Source organism: Copidosoma floridanum, unplaced genomic scaffold, assembly GCF_036245765.1.
Source record: "Copidosoma floridanum isolate Cflo_tuat_1 unplaced genomic scaffold, Cflo_Japanese_pri ptg000027l, whole genome shotgun sequence".
NCBI classification, from domain to species: Eukaryota; Metazoa; Arthropoda; class Insecta; order Hymenoptera; family Encyrtidae; genus Copidosoma; species Copidosoma floridanum.
In genome coordinates this window covers 11,897,927-11,915,305 of record NW_028321904.1, presented here as the reverse complement: position 1 = coordinate 11,915,305, position 17,379 = coordinate 11,897,927, and the positions used below count along the sequence as shown (strand labels likewise).

The window sequence follows — 17,379 nt, the reverse complement described above, 5'->3', positions numbered from 1 at the left end:
GTTCTCACTCCCATTTATCGTAAGCTCCTAGGTCCCTAGGTTACCCTTGATCAAGGAAAGAGAGAACAACTACGAGAAAGAGAGAAAAAAATTCTACCTTCCTTTTTATTTTATTTTTATTTCTTTATTTTTATTTTGTTTTAACGTTCTGTGTGAATACAAATGCCCGTGCCATACAATTCATTACATATATTTTCCTAATAATCATTAAATGCAATCTAGTATTAGGGCTTGACTGGTTATTACGGTAAGTAGCGAGTGTGGCTCCGTCTTTACATTCAGGGTATATCGTTGCATATAATATTTATGTTATACTTATGTACATCTATATTTGTTACACCATGTATGTGTATGCTATAAACATAAAGTACATAATAGTCTTATTCCTTAGGAGTTTCTTTTTTTTTGCTCAAAATTCTGTTTTCTTTCTTACGTCGCGTGTTAGGTACATGCGTGTCCGTATGTTTACAGTGTCGTTTTCGCCGATTCTCGCGACATTTGTGTATGTATTCCTTTATTGTACCTTTGGAAGGTACTATTTTGGCTGGGATGAGCTTGGAGGAGTAGATGATTCTATGATCGCGCCTTTCCGTAGTGAGCAGTATGTCACGTCGGGACCAATACTTCACTCATTTTCCCTTACTTATACATTATCTCCTTTCATCCCTTTTTTTTATTACTGTATAAATACTTATATATATATATATATATATATATATATAATGTCATTTATGTTTCTCGAAAATTCTTATGGGGGGAATCGTAAATAAGAAAGACGAAATTGTTTCTCTGTAATTAAAGTTTAATTTTGATAGTATATGTTTTTTTTAAACTTACAAAATAATAGTTCACAAATCTCACCTGTAATTAAAGAAACAACATTCGATGTATTTTATTTACACTATAGTTCCCCTTTTTATAAAATCTTTGGATTAATTTTACTAATCCTATCTTACTACTATGATTATGTATCTTATTGTATCTTCTGGAACTTGTGATTAATTTCTATTGCACGTGTAGACCTCTGTTTTATCTTTTGATACTATTTTGCGGGAAATTTAAAATAAAGGAAAGTGATAAGAAAGTATAATATACTTTCTTACATATATATCTTATCTTTTCCTTTTCCCATGTGACAGGATTCAAGGAGGAAATGTCAAAGAGATTCTGTTGGGTTTTCCTTTTCTTATTGCTGCTCTCCCGTCAGTGTACTCGCTGATTTTGTCTGGTACTTTTCCTTGTTGTTCCCTCACAATGCAGAAAAATTTTTACTATGACTGGTGCAAGTGCGATTTTTGATATTTTCGTGCGGTTGCCCGAGTTTCTGACGTTGGGCTTTACCCATCTTAGTGAGCCGGTAAATTTTCTTTCACCTGGAGGATCGCTTTGTGCAATTCTCTTAAACTCCATCCTGCAAAAGGATCTCATGTGCAACGTGTCCCAATGTCGTCACGTAAGTAGCGGTTTACGCAATTACCAGCACGCTTCACTCTCTATTGGCTTGTCGTATAGGCATTCTTCGTTCCTTTTTTTTAATTTATTTATTCATTTATTTTTACACACATATATATATATATATTTATATATATATGCCTATGTTTTGCGTATGTGTTCTAAGTGTACACTTATGTGTTAATTGTATTAAAATGGTTTTAACGCTAGTTAGATAGAGCCACACGCACTTTTTACCCACCTCTAATACATCGTTCATGTTAAGAGTAACAAAGGAAATAAAAATAGAATATCACTTTATTATACACTTTATTTATTCATTCCCTCTTATTATTATGATTGTTATTATTTTTGTATTGCATGTTTCTCTCTTCCCCTTAATTCCTCAGTCTGTGCTTATTTTGAACGTAATATATTTCCTTTCGTTATATGTCTCCTCCCGTATGCCTGTATTTAATGAATCTTCGCGGCGCGTCCGGGGGCCGCGAAAGAAAAGGAGTTCCCGAGAGAAGTGGTATTTATTTTCACATCTATTTCTACCCCCTATTCGTCTATAATGCTATTATTCGTAAGTAACTATCGGGGTGGGGAGCAAGTTTCCTCTTAGTCCCTTTCACTTTTCTTCTTCTCCTCTTCTTATAATCTCATCCCTTGGACGCGGGGATTTCAATACACAAGCTTTTTTTATTTTGTCCACATGTGAGACCCGTATTTCTTAATTTCTCTGTAACTTCACATTATGGTTCCTGTAATCTATGCCGACTATTTCGTAAGGTCCCTGGTATTGGTCATCAAATTTTCCTTTAGATGGCTCTTTTAGTACATACAACATCTCACCTTCCATGAAAAAATTCGTGTTCAGCACCCTATTATAATAGTACTTTGATCTGTATTTGTTCTGTGTTTGGGTCATTGCTGCCAATGATCGTAATTGCGCGAGTGTCCCCGTTATTTGCAGCAGTAACTCTGTATATGTTTGACCCACCTCAGGCTACTTAAAGCTTGACGGGAGTTTTGCCTGTTGACCAAATATAAGCCCGTAGGGTGTGTAGCCTGTACTCTCGTGTTCCGACGTATTGTAAGCAAGCATACACAACAGCAATAGTTCGTCCCATTTTTCGGTCTCGCTAATGTAGGCTTTTAAGTATTCTGTTAGAACGTGGTGCATGCGTTCAATTGCCCAATTGCTCTGAGGATGAAATGCTTTGCTCCCAAGTTTTTCAATTTTAAATAATCGCTTAAACTCGTCCATCGTTTTGTTCATAAAATGCGTTCCTTGGTCTGATAATAATTGTTCTGGCGCTCCAAAGTATGCTAAAAATTTATTCGTTAAGGCTCTTACCGTTTCTTCAGCTGTTGCTCTTTGTACTGGTATTAATACAATAAACTTGGTTAGCCAATCCTGTATTGACGGGATATGTGTATAGCTGTTTGTTGAAGGCTTATTAATTGGTCCGCAATAGTCAATCGAGATTTTTTCAAACGGTCTGTTGGGCATATCTCTAACGAGCATAGATTGCTTCGTTTTTACACGCACTAGTTTCTTAGTCTGACATGACCTGCATTTAAGTATAAATTGCCTTACATCGTCCCTCATGTTCCTCCAATAATAGTCCCTTGCTATCTTATTGTAGGTTTTGTTCATTCCTTTATGACCCCCGATTGTTGATTCGTGATACAATAAACTTGGTTAGCCAATCCTGAATTGACGGGATATGTGTATAGCCGTTTGTTGAAGGCTTATTAATTGGTCCGTAATAGTCAATCGAGATTTTTTCAAACAGTCTGCTGGGCGTATCTGTAACGAGCATAGCTTGCTTCGATTTTACACGCACTAGATTTTTAGTCTCACATGACCTGCATTTAAGTATAAATTGCCTTACATCGTCCCTCATGTTCCTCCAATAATAGTCTCTTGCTATCTTATTGTAGGTTTTATTCATTCCTTTATGATCCCCGATTGTTGATTCGTGATACTCCTTAATAACCTTATATCTTTGATCCACTGGTGGTATAACTAAGGTGTTAATATAAAAGGTCGCTGTGACCCTGAGGTTCTTGAAAGTTTCCTCAAATTGTTCCAAGAAGTAGATCCATTGGCTCATGTTGAGTATTGCCAAGTCACGTATCACGCCTATAGACTTTATTTTATTTATCATTACCAGTGCCTTGAGTGACGTAATGCATTTCTTGATGTCCGATTTTAGCGCCGTACCTTAAAAATGCGATTTAATTTAAAATCCGCATTACCGCGACCTTTCTCACATTGGCTCTCATGACGTCACCAACCATCCTTTTTTCATTATTTAGGGCTATTGGATCTATGTATCCGCGCTCATATAGGGCGTCTATTGTTTCCGTATCAGGCACGCTTTCTGTTACCGTCGCGAATACTAGGTTATCTAGATAATGAAATGGGTGATCCCTTTCCCGATGCATTCTTTGGAATGGCTGTATGTTTGTTTCTTTTCCCGGTAGCCACGGTGGTTTTTCATGTGGTAACCGTGTCCTGCATACTTTGTACTTTTTTAGCTGTGGGAGGTTTGATAATACTTTTTTTTTAAGGTCTGCTTCCTCTGGTTCGCTTTTCGACTCCAGTCTGGCCTTGTTTAAACCAGCCTCCTCTTCACTTTCATTGTTTAGTAAGTCTGAGCTATTTGAAGAGTCGGGGGGTGGTGGTGGATCAGGTGGGGGCGTGTTCCTATCTTCATAAACGTCCTCATTCATGGAGTCACTTTTATTAAGCACTATTTCTTTAACTCCTTCCTTTTATTTTTTCCATGATTCGTTTACTTCACTTTTCCAATTTATATTTGCGCCCGATTCGTCACTAACCCGCGATTCACTTTCCACCGGGCTTTGTTCCTCCTCGCTATGCCTGGTTGTGGCAACGAGTGATCTGAAGTGGTTGTTGAGGAAATGCAAGTGTACATATTCCTCATTGGCATTAATCGTGAAACTTTCGAAAATTTCACACTTTTTTCCCCTCTTAGTGCCCTGTAGATGTATACAAATATTCTTCCTGAACTCTTGTGCGAACAAAAATATGCAATTATCATTACCATATTCTGTATTGGACTGCAGGATTTTTTCTACCTCCTCCGGGTCAACACATATATTCTTCCACTTCGAACATTGTAGTACATCTCGGAGTTCTCGCGCCGTCAATTGCAAGTCACAGAAAAAAATAAGAGAGTCGAATAAGCAATTACCTGGTATTTCTACCGGAAGTTCTTCGATAAGTTTTAAATTTTTATTCGACTCCATGCAGTTTTGTTCTAAATTCCGTTTGGCTACATTTCCGCCTTCTGTATTTCTTTCAAGCTTATTACCTTCATCGATAAAATCGTTCATTACCCCTTTTATTCTTTCATTCCCCGGTGGGTTTTCATTTATCTGTAGTGATCCACGCGGGGTATCTTCCTCGCTAAAGAATTTCTCTCTATCCCCTGAGCCCGTTCTCTCCTTCGAAGGCTGTTGAGATATGTTTGTATCATTGTCTGTACTTTCCGTCGGATCGCTCAGAAGTCGATCGGTGATGGTATCGGATTCCCAAGCATCTATTCTGATTCCCGTCTTGCCTTTAAAGTCTCGGCGCTTAACATCTAGTCTAACTTTCGCTTGGAAGTTATCTATTGAGTCATTAAGTAACGCTCCGATCTTTTTGTTTACTTTTGTCCCTTTTTCTGGACTTTCTTTCAACTCTGTACCCCGTCGTGATTCATTTATTTGCTTTCCGCTTACTCTCTGACTAGACGGTTGCTTTGTGCCCCTTCCTTCGGCGTCAGTCGGTCCCCTTCGACCGTACTCGGTATTTTCTGTTGCTGCTTGTTACTCTCTTGGAGCACACTTTGCACGTGAGCTTGGGCCCATCGGTCATTCTCCTTCTCTCCTTTACTCGCATTTCTGCTTGACATACCTGCGTCTTAACTCATCATCTCTATGGTATCTAAAGGGTCAAGCATTCTTTCTCTCTTTCCGATCAACTCTGTAACCAAGCCTACCTGTGCCTGCAGGTGTCCCTTGTGCTTATCATTAATTGCATTTATGTCTATGATCTCTGTATCTACAGTTTTTTCTTCCTGTTTACCTTCCTCATTTGCTAAGCTAGCTGCGGCTAGTTGGAATCCCCAATGTTTTACCAGCTCGAATTTTCCTTTTAAAGCCACCGGTGGGTCACAGTTCGCTATGATAATCTCCTTCGACACAGTTTCTATTTGCGGTGTTACTGAAAAATTTGGCGGATGCCTATGCAGCGTATCCAGTTGTCTTTTGCGATTTTTTCGTTGCATCTATGGTTGTATTTCTAGTTCTAAATACGGTGTGCTTGTTATTCCCACCCCTTCTTTTAAATTTTCTTCTTTGCACATGTAGGCTAATTTATCCTTAGTCGGACCCTGTGATAGGATTTGTTCTTCACCATTGTTTAAGGATCCTATTATAATATTTTTCCCCTTATTCTCTTCTGCGACCTGTACTTTCTGTTTACGCGGCCTGCCTCTTTTCCCTTGTTTTTTACGTGGTTCTGCTCCTTTACTCTCTATATTTTTACTCGCCACCGGCCACTCTGATTCTGAATCTGCGTCGCTGTGTTTATTGACCGTCAATTTATCTGAGTTACTCACCTTGCGAGGCTTCTTCCTTTCTACCTTTTTGTTCGACTCGTCTGAATCGGATATTTCTATCTGCCATTTCTTATCCTTTCTTATTATGTTTTTCTCTCTTCTTGTCCGCATTTTGAATATTCGTGCGGGTGGCGCATTTATGTCACCATGACCATCCCTCTCCTGCTCTTCAGCAAGTTTATATAACTCTCGTCGCGGTAGTTCAGGATTTTTCTCTCCATCCTATATAATCGGATTTCAGGACAGTGCGTCCGGTGCCTTATTGGCTATTCCTGATCTATAAACAACGTCAAATTCATAGCCCCTTAATTCAGCTTTAAGCCTATTAAATCTTATATCTGGCTTCTTTGATGAGTAAAAATGTTTAAGAGGCTTATGGTCCGTAACCACTATAAACTTTCTGCCAAATAGATAGGGTCGAAACTGCTCTTTGGCATGTACTATTGCGAGCAATTCTTTATCGTACGTAGGGTATCGAATTTCGCTGCCCTTTAGGCATCTAGAGGCATACTCGCACGGATTGTCTTTTCCTATTTCTCCCTGACTCAATATCGCCCCAATGGCATAGTCAGATGCATCCGTTGTCACCGCAAATGGTTTTTCTAGATCGGGTGCTTTAAGTACAAGCTCGCTGCAAAGTGCATCTACGAGCGTTTTGAATGCTTGTTCATGCTGCTCTTCCCATTTAAATTCTGTACCTTTCTTCAGAAGCTTCGACAGCGGTTGAGCAATTTTAGCGTATCCTTTAATAAATCTCCTATAATATCCAACAAATCCAAGAAATTGTTTGATTTTCTTTGCATTTTTAGGCCTTGGATATTTTCTTGCAGCCTCGATTTTCTTTGGATCCGTTTTTATGTCACCATTTCCTACAATGTGGCCTAACACTTTTGCTTTACGTTTTAGGAATTGGCACTTCTTTGGCTCAATTGTAAGATTTGCCCTTGACAATCGCTCTAACAATCTTATAAATCGTTTGCGATGTTCTTTAAGATTCGACGCGAACACCATTATATTGTCTAAGTATACCTCTACCTCATGGCCCTGCAGCCCTGCCAGTGCAAGCGTTGTTGCTCTTAAAAACGTGTTCGGAGAGTCCGTGCAACCCATTGGCATTCTTTTGTACTGGTAATGCCCATCTGGTCCCGAAAATGCTGTTTTATGAGCATCGTCTTCATGTATTTTGACTTGAAAAAATCCCTGCTTCAAGTCTACCACTGTAATATAGCGTGCCGTCGCCAGATGTTCCAGTATATCACTTTAAAAGGGAAGTGGGTGACAACTGCCCACTGTTATCTCGTTGAGTTGCCTGAAATCCGTTACCACCCGCCAGCGCTTTTCGCCGTCTGGTCCTGCGTTTTTTGGTACGATCCACATGTTTGAGCTGTACGGCGACTCTGAAGGCTCTATTATGCCTTGTTCGAGTAATTTCTGAATTTCAACTTTCATTTGCTCTCTCACAGCTGGCGGATATCTATAACGCTTTGTTACTATCGGTCTATTTGTAGTCGTGTTTATTTTATGTTTTAAAAGATTTGTCGCTTTCAGTTGTTCCCCGTTGAGTCCAAAAACGTACGTACCTCTATAAGCCCTCGCACATGTTTTTTCTCTTCTTCGTTGCACCCCGATATGTCGACTAACTCGATTATTTTGTCGACTCGCGCTTTTCTGCAACTTAGGACGCCTGTTTTAATGTTTTTTTCAAGTGTTTGAGTACTCTCGTTGTCACGGCCGTCCTTGTCACAACCCTTGTTTCCCACAATATTTTTCTTCGTACATGTGCAGCTGGCGTCGTTTCTTATCTCATTGCGAGATAAGAAACGACGATAGATCCCAAAGTTTGGCGAGGTCCGCGCGTTACGCCTTTTATTTTTAATTTTTCCCTACCATTTACCACTACTCCAATATCGAGACAATTCTCTTTAATTATTGAAATTTCCGCGCCCGTATCGGCATAAAATGTCGCACCTTCGTTAATATAAGGGCTTTTTAAAATTACTGTGGGTGGTGTGTATCCTATTTTCGATAAATTTATTTTCACTGTGCGAGATAGCTGCTGCTTATCTTTTTCTTCAGCCTTAGAATGTTTACGCGTCGTGGCATAAGTCTCCGATACCTTATGCTTGTCATTATCCATACCCTCCTCTAACACTCCTAACTTCCTCTCATAAATTTCTTCATTTATTGCTTTGTGATACCCGATGATTGGGGATCGCGTCGAACATCCTGCGAGTTTAAATGCCCGGTTTTCCAGCTGTTTACCCTCGCACTTTGTCTATTAAGATTATCTCTCCTATAATCATCCCTGCGATTATCCTGATTGGAGTATTGGTTATTTCGCCTGTCCCGATAATCGTCCTTCCTGTGGTCATATCTATTATAATTATGACCTACTTTCCTGTCATTGTAACTATTTCCACCACAATTATTACTGTTATTATTATTGTTATAATAATTATTACTATCGTAGTTATATTTTCTTCACTGGTGCCGATTCCCTTGGTTGTAAGGCCTTTTGCCATTATTCCCTTGTTGTCGATCAAAATTCCTATCGTTTCCATACCGACGGTGATAATTATTATACGCCACTTTCCTATCATACTAACCTTCTTCTTCTATTGTTTCTTTTTTTGGTTTTTCATCAACGTTAGGATTTTTTATTATTCCTTTTTTTGCATCTTGCCACAATTTTTCACATCCACCAGTAGAATGGGCGCCGTGCTCTCGACCATACGAACAGTACTTTTCATCAGCCACACCGTCCCACTCGTCCGTATCTGACTTTCCCACGGGTGCGTCGCTACCGATAAGGCCCACCATGGCGTCATTCCGTCTCTCGGCGTTATTTGCTCTAAATCTGCCCTTTTGCACTATCATTGAGCGGCGGAGACTTAGTTCATTATCTGCAGTAATGGCGGCTTCAATAGCCTCCTCTATCGTTTTTGGTTGGAACCCTGCGACGTTCCAGTTATACGGTGCCTTTAATCCGTACAGAAACTGCCTCACTGCTTCACCGTCTGATCTCTTTTTCGACGCGTCTTTCTCGGCTCGCGTCAAGTATGGGTTCGCCTCAGGTGCCATCATGATCCCATTGTGTAATCGCTGGACTCGCCCGCAATATTCCATAATTAATTCGTTATTCCATTGCGTGACAGTTTTAAACTCCGCTGCAAGTATCTCTACTCCTCCGATTTTATTGAATCTTCGTGATAGAGCCGACAGAAACTCGTCAATTGAATTAAATAACGATAATCGCTTGCAGAACTGATCGTCCGCTATGCCCCACAATTTATTTCCCAAAAGTACTATGAAATATTTTTCATACTGGGCAGGTATTGTTCCCTTTATCATCCTAATCATTTGCTCAAATAAGGAAAACTGCACGAGGTCTCCATTATACAGTGGTATACCATTTATTGCGTTGTTAAGGTAGCCTAATATATTAAGATTCGAGCCTAACGCTAACGGTACCCCTGTTTGTTGCCTATTACTAGGAGAAAATTGCATGGTTTGATGCTGAGGGTTACCCCGTATGTTACTTTGTGTCCTTCGAAAAAATTCTGACTGATTATTTATCGGTAGCTCGGTTAGTCGGTCAAGTGCAGGAAAAAGGTATTCTGTATTTGTATACACGTCATTATGATTTTCTTTGTATCCAAACCTCAGCCTATGTGTCCTATTGTTTGATGTATAGTAGTTACAATTTTTGTCATTTGAATGCAGAGGTGGCCAATCGCAGAATGGTATAAAAGGTTGTTCACTGTTTGTATTTTCTTGTTCTCGCCGTTTGGTATACTTTTCCTGCCAACTCGTTTTGCCTAGCCCTTCCACGCCTAATTGATCACGTTTTCTGTCTACCCCTATATTCTCCTTAATCGCATTCTCTTTTAATTCTGATTTTTCTGGTACAATTTCCAACATCTCTATTTCTGCTGTTTCATTCGTTGGCTTTGCTAATTTTGTATTAGGATTTTTCTTAAATGAAATTTTTGGTTTTATATTTTTAAATATCTTTAACATAAGAACTTGATTTTTTTATCCATCTTCTCATAGAGTGCATACGATTCGGGGTCGTGTTCAAGCATAATCGTTATTGTATCTGAATCTTCGTGTGTCATGGAAAAAGTTTCGTTTAAATCATCCCTACCGTTATCAATCTCTTCCCCGTGGTCGGACATCATTATTTCTTTCCCTTTTTTTTTTCTTACATTAGAGTGATGTGAGCTTAATCATATTAGTTGATTTCAGTCCACGTACGAAGAAATAATAGAGAAAAAAGGATTCCTATTTTATTTCCGATTCTGTATTTCTATTTTACTGGCTTCTAAAACGAGCGGAACTAGCCGTATTCGGGTTAAGTATTATTTTTTTTGTACGTCGTTTCCTTAGCTAAACAACCCCGAGGGACAATAAGTATATATATTTGAAAGGATAAAAAGAATTATTACTTACTCTGACAGAAGGCACGAAACGATGAGCGCCAATATACTCCAAGTCATCCTCTTTACTATGGGTCCTTTTGAAACTGGATGTTGACTCTTGTTCTTCCTTACTCGATAGCAGCTGCAGGTGACTGCCTTGAATTTTCTGCGCCTGTTGTTGCACTGCACTATGTGTGCTTCCCGATTGTCGCCCGAAAATTCCGAAATATCACGTGTAAAACAAAAATTTTTATTTCGCGACAAAACCTACCCCACACCTAGCACCAAAACTGTTACGTGGGATTCTAATTGTTCAAGGTGCTTAATAACAACGCAGAAGTTAAACTTAATCAATCACTTTATAGCTATATTCCTTGAGGGTAGGCGCTTTGCGGTCCCGCGTTACTTATTGCGACTATCCTCTTTCTAGTCCCGACGTTCTAGAGCCCTGTGGCCACTGCTGCGGGCCTTTTTATGCTCTTTCCTCCCCCACTTATGCTCCTTCCTAATACTAATAGCTGAGGCCCATCCCACGTAGTATGTTCCATACTGTACGTGACACGATATAACTTTTTTGTCTATCGAGCAGGTGTCCAAATGCATGCGATCCGCTGTTCGGAAACGGTATATACTTTTTTCTTGATGTTAATGTATTTAAAAATAATTTCTTTTTATAAATTTACAAAAGATACCTTAAAAAGTCAAATTTTTTATTTCAGTCAATAATTTTTCAAATTATTCGGCGAAAAAATTACTTAATTATTTTTGAGCTCTTGTATAAATGGATTTTACTTTTTTTTTCTTAACAGTTGAACTTTTAGTCTAATTTGGGTCTATTTAAGTAATTGTCATTTTTATCCATAATTTATATTACGTGAAATCTGGTAATCTAGTCTAAAACCTCATTTTGTTCTTTGAAATTTTCTTCCAAAAATTGACGGTTTTTAAATAGTATAAAAAAATATTAATTAATTTCTATCGTTAGAGCAGCAATAGATTTTGTTAAAGAAATTTTATCTACTTTACTCCCTGCAGTTATAAACGTATCTTTTTATTTCTACTATAAACCATAACATGAATGATCACTTCGCATTGTGATTGGTATAATAATGATGTAAAATATGATGAAGAAATTAGGTATGACGAATCGGCGAAAATATAGCAATCCTATGGAAGGGTGCACTGCGCCCCACCATACGTTAATGCCACCATGAATATAATGGTTTAAAGTAGGGATTTGTTTTTTACGAGTCATACACTGTTGAGTTTTCTCAATTAATGTTTTTAAGGCATTAAAAGATTATGATAAAAATTCTTTTTGCTTCTTTATAACTGTCTCTTTGTGATGTAAAAACTAAAATCTCAGTTACGTTTTTCGTCATCTACGTATAACATTATTAAACAATGATGTCATAACATTTACGTAATCCACTTTAGTATACAGTAAGTAAAAAATCTTCATTGTTAATTAAATAAGCCAAACATTATATGCCGTTGGAAAAGACGCCTAAATTCGAATATAAAAAAATACAAAATGGACCTAGCCCATTTATTTGAAAGCTACAAATTGGCTGAAGGGAGCTTATGACCAAGATTGACGTACCAAGGCGTTTAGTATCATGTGTTGTTTCATCAATACGCTTATACATATGTTTATAGTTGTGGCAAATAATTTAATAGTGTTTAAAACCATTTGTTTTTTTATGTAGTTTGTTTAGTTTATTCAATTTGAAATATTTATAATCAATACTCAAAATGTTTTTGCTTTTAAAATTCGAATGACGATTACAATAACTTTATTTTATAATCATAAGCTACGTAAAGTTTTCATTAATACATTTTCTAATCTCCGAGTTCCCTACACACTGATCAACTCATGGGACTAACGTCAGAAGTTACGATGGCCTAAACGATTGCAAAACCATAATATGCTTTTTGCCAGGAATATTACTCGACTTCAGCACACGTAATCGTTAATGTAACCTCTGTGATTTGAGACGTAATAAAGCTACGCATAACTTTTGAGTATTAAACTTACTATAAAAACTACAGTATTACAATCAACTGGAGTTGAGTCTCACGTTATCATTAGCAATAAGAACAGCACGACAATGACTGATGTATAAAAAAACGCGAGGCACGTCTACAAATAAGCTGATAGAAATCACTTGACTAAAAATTTTTGTAAATATTTATACGGTTCAGCAAATTCTTGCAAATAGTTCAATAAAAAAGGCGTATTTAATCGTCTAAGACAGTTTTTATAAAGAAGGGCAGCAGAAAGCAGACTATCGCGGACTCAATCGCGGATTCTTTCCAGGCAGTGACCCTAAATGGCAACATCGCATATTGTTTCCGCCTGATTGACTAGAGATGGTGTTAGTATTTGTAGGGTAACCAGCTTTTTGCCATAAAAGCAGCAAGAGAGAGAAGGTAGAGAGTGCATACAGCATCTGCGTCGTCTGCTAGTGTTTTTGTTTGTATAAGCGTACTGGAGTCAGGGCAATTGTCAACGTTGGTTACATTGGCACATTGAAAAGGCACTCTAGGTCGACTGCGAAAAGAGCAACACTGTAAAGCTTCTACCAGGTAGATATGCTTCCCCATTGAAAGCTGCATTCTGTATAGATTATCAAGAGTTGTCGGTTGTAACAATCTGTTATCACTTTAAAAGTAGATAGCAAATACTATCTTGCTTAATGCCATCAGGAAAAAACCTTTTGTAAGATAAGTAACAATTATTGTTTATTTTTAAGAATTCTACCCTGGCAGCTTGATACTTAGTGTGTATATGTTTTTTTTCAGAATTAACCATCTGTAAGATAGATTTATAACTGCAGCTATTTTGTGTTGCAAGGCATGAGTTCTTGATGGTATACTAATTGGGAACGTTGGGGAACAAAATCAGTATCATTTATTTTATTGTGATTGAAGTCATTTTTTCCTCGTCCTTGATCTAAAAATAATATTATCCAATCAACAAGAAGCTGTCTAATAGCTATAAGAGGACTCCTGAGGTATTTCCAAATTTGTTTAGTCTTATTGGTATGCTTATTTCAAGGTGTTCAATCACAATAAAATATATAATTTTAACTTAACTCAAGATTTAAAATTTGTTTAATAACCAAACTTATTTTTAAAAAAGTAAACTAATATTATATATATCTAATGCTTTCGAGTAACGCAAATACTCTAAGTGACTGGAAATAAATAAAAACAGTAATATATTATCCATGGAATTTTTCTTGTAAAAATATAGAAAAAAAAGTTAATTTTAAGAACTTTTAGATTTCTTGGGAAAAATAAACAGGTGCTGGATTTATAATTAAACCAAATTCGAATTTAGGCAAAATACACAAACACAGTGAAATATGTAATCCATTGGAAATTATTTTATCTGAAGTCTTGTAAAAAAAATGATTTTGCCTTATCCTAGGTACTTTTGGCTTATAGAAGAAATGTAAATGGTGATAAATCTATTTTACAGCCAAAATCAGATTCAGAGAGTAAAATACATTGAAATAGAGTAGTATAGTTTGAGTGGCAATTTTTTTGTGGTACTACGTAGCTATTAAAAAAAGTTTAACCGCATATAACAGACGTAATAGTAGAAGAGTAAGTAGCTTAGATAAGGTAGAAAATAGATGAATGTGTGAATTTAGCAACACATTTCTGAATTGTCTCTACAATGCAATACTAATAATTGATTAATTGATTGGTTATCTATTTTCAAAATGTTATTAGCTTAAAAAATTGGAATTGACTTGTTACAGAGCAGTTAAAATTATCTACTAATATAGTCTTTTTAGAAAAACTGTTTCTCACTGTTTTCTTTTCTTATCAAACTTAATTTCTTTTTATTATTTTAGATGGACATTGAACACTGGAAAAACGTAAGAATACCAAGACCAAAATACTGGAATGAAAGTTAATGTAGATTATTTTTATTGATGCTGAAGTGAATTTTTATTATATTCATAGTACACTTTGATACGTAGAACTTTCTAAAAAAATTGTAACAATTCGTTTTGCAAAATAAAATCTATGATGAAATAGTTTTATTACTAATATTTAATTTTTTAATTATTTTTACTACTTTATATAAAGCTCTTATATTATTTTCTGTTAGATTAGGAGGACCAAAAAAAAACGTCTTTTTATATTTGAAGTTTCTTATTAGTATTTTCATCTTTTGTGGTGATAGTATCATTGAATGCATTGATGTTTGAGACACGTTAATTTTTTTCGCTAAGGTTCCAGTTACATGTACATCATCTATCCAGAAAAAGGGTTCTTTTTGAGCTTCTTGATATAAAAGATATACAACTTCAATTGAATACAAAATCGCCCAACCAGCACAATAAGAAGGATATTTTTTTCCAGGATATTCTTTTGGTGATACACGCCATTTTGAACGCCATGATCTTTTTACATTCAAAGTCAAAACAGCATCACATAAAATAATTTTTTTTTGCTTATGTAGTAATGTACCTTGTTTTAAAAAACTTATCAATGCAGGAACGTAGACAAAAACATCATCATCTAGTTTTAACACGTATTTAGCATCTGCAAAGGAAACAGCTCTTATGTTATGCATTTATGGATGTACTAATAAAATAGTTAATTTGAATTTTGTTATTTACTTGAACAATAATAGGTTACCCATTTTAAGGCCATCACATGTTTATAAGTAATATTCTTATAATCGTCTAAAAAACTCCCTTGTATAAGATCTTTATGTATTACGTTTTCTTTTACCAGTTCAGCTTCGTAATCACCTGAGAAACCGACTAAAAAGAGAGTTATGGTAGATGATATTTGCTGACCCCATGTTTCTCTAATTACATTCCGTTTATTTAAATTAGCTGGTGCAGAGTGAATCAACATTAATAAGTATGGTTGCGTTTGATTGCAAATGTGATGGTTAATGGTAAATTGAAAATTATGGATATCAATAAGACTTAGTTTATCATTTGATATTGTGCTTTTATTAAAAAATTTCAAGTCGATGATGGAATTATTCTTGAGTAATGTTACAGATTTCTTTATATTTCCGAAAGAAGAAAGTGCATTTTCAAAAAACTTGTAAACAAAACAGGAGGAAATATATCCAATACAAAATAAACACATGTGAAATATTGTTACATGAAATATAAACAAAATTAAACGTCTTTTATTTGGCATCCTGAAAAAACTTTTATTTTTTACGCTATTGTATTAAAAACTATGACATAATGTTGTAAAGCACGATGCTGCTAGAGAAAAAAACGGAATTGAAAAGTTATAACATAAGCTTGAAACCTTCTGCAAGTTAGTTCCTGTTTATGACTAAAAAGATTTCTTTTATCATCATATCTGTACACGCTCATGAAGTTTTTACAGAAAGAATTATAAGTTCTATCTAAAAGTAGTTCCATTTATAAAAATATTAACTTTAGTTGGCGATCTGTACATACTTGAAGAAAACTATTGTAAAATCCTTGATTACTATGACTTCTTACGTGAACCACTGAAAAGGCATCTGGAAGAATAACTATATGTATGGATTGTTATTAATACACAGTTTCATAATGATAATGTATCTCAATATATGATGTATCTCTCTTTATACATACATACATACATACATATACACATTTAATAAAGTTACAAATAAAATCAATCATGTATAATTTTATGAAAACATTTAACATTAATAGAAAAATCGTGACACGCAATGTAAGAAATAGTTCAATTAGCTCTTATAAACTATGTTTAAGATATAGACGTTAGTATTAGCTCCTATTAGAGATACTAGTTCGAACTGACACGTTCCTTTATTATTGAAAACTTTTTATTTAAACTGGTAAAACTTCCGAAAAAAGAAGTATTATAATATTTTTTAAGTAAGATTTTTCTATACTTAGCTGTTGAAAAAAAAAATATTTTATTTTATTATATTTATTAGAGTAAGCTAAAAGTCTACCAGATCTACTACCAGCTAGTATTTATATTATTCGCAAAAATAGTAACAATAAAAATTATTGTATATTATAGAACGAGTGATTAGCGCGAAGAACCCAGGGGTAAAAGCATTACTAGTATACATCTTATTACATCTAATAATTTTAAGAACCTTATTTAATCATGTTTCCTTACTACTGTCTCCACGATTTCCTGCAAAATTTTGTATCCAGCTTCCACAAGAAATCACATAAAGTTCCTCTATTTCCTTCCTCATTTATAGCCAACAACAATTGTCCTACTATGAGCTAGCTTGATCGAGCTATTCCTCTCATAATTTTTAAAGCTTTCCCACGGCTCCCCCGAATATTTCTTTGCATAGTCACTCTATCGATTGTTTTCATTGATTTATTATGCAACTACTACAGTAATTAATACTTTTTGTAAATGCTACACTGTATATAGTTATAAGGACTAAATTCAGACATTGACTTTTTCATGTTCTTCTGTAAAATTTTATGAAATTCTTTCAGCCGTCTATGCTATATAAAATTTGGTTCTACGTTGTATTCAATAATGATAAAAAAAAAAATAAAAAAAAAAAAAAACATTTGCATTTGTAGCTAGATTATGTTATGTATCTAAAATCACTTGTTGAATAACAATAACACGAGAAGACAGAGTAAAATAAGCCAACCGAAAAACTAGTTCATTTTCTTCTAGTATTTTCTCGAAGTTCACTAAACAGAATTCGACGATATGAACTCTTGATATTGACCGCATTTATATTGAAGATGAGCAAAGACTAAGACCGGTGTGACTGGTATATACCTAATATTGAATATAAATTAGTCTAAAAATGGATACCTTCTTGAGTACCAATAATATTCGATGAGGGATAGTTCTAAAAAATAACATCTGTTGTTGTTCCACCTCAT

General features: G+C 35.7%; 2 protein-coding genes across 2 annotated transcripts in view; one reads left to right on the top strand and one right to left on the bottom strand.

Moving 5' to 3' along the window:
* l(3)neo43 (cytochrome c oxidase assembly protein COX16 homolog l(3)neo43) overlaps positions 1-14,493 on the top strand; it is a 123,052-nt gene extending 108,559 nt beyond the window's left edge. Inside the window, exon 4 of the mRNA XM_014349248.2 lies at positions 14,368-14,493. Coding sequence (XP_014204734.2) covers positions 14,368-14,430 — 63 coding nt within the window. The 3' untranslated portion in view covers positions 14,431-14,493. The remainder of the gene's footprint in view (positions 1-14,367) is intronic.
* Positions 14,494-14,540: 47 nt separating this feature from the next.
* On the bottom strand, positions 14,541-15,693 carry LOC106636753 (beta-1,3-galactosyltransferase 5). Its single transcript, XM_089595705.1, has 2 exons — positions 15,142-15,693; positions 14,541-15,064 (listed from the first exon to the last, which is right to left on the bottom strand). The coding sequence occupies exons 1-2, from the start codon at positions 15,680-15,682 to the stop codon at positions 14,541-14,543; spliced, it is 1,065 nt and encodes a 354-aa protein (XP_089451831.1). The 5' UTR covers positions 15,683-15,693.
* Positions 15,694-17,379: the final 1,686 nt, after the last annotated feature.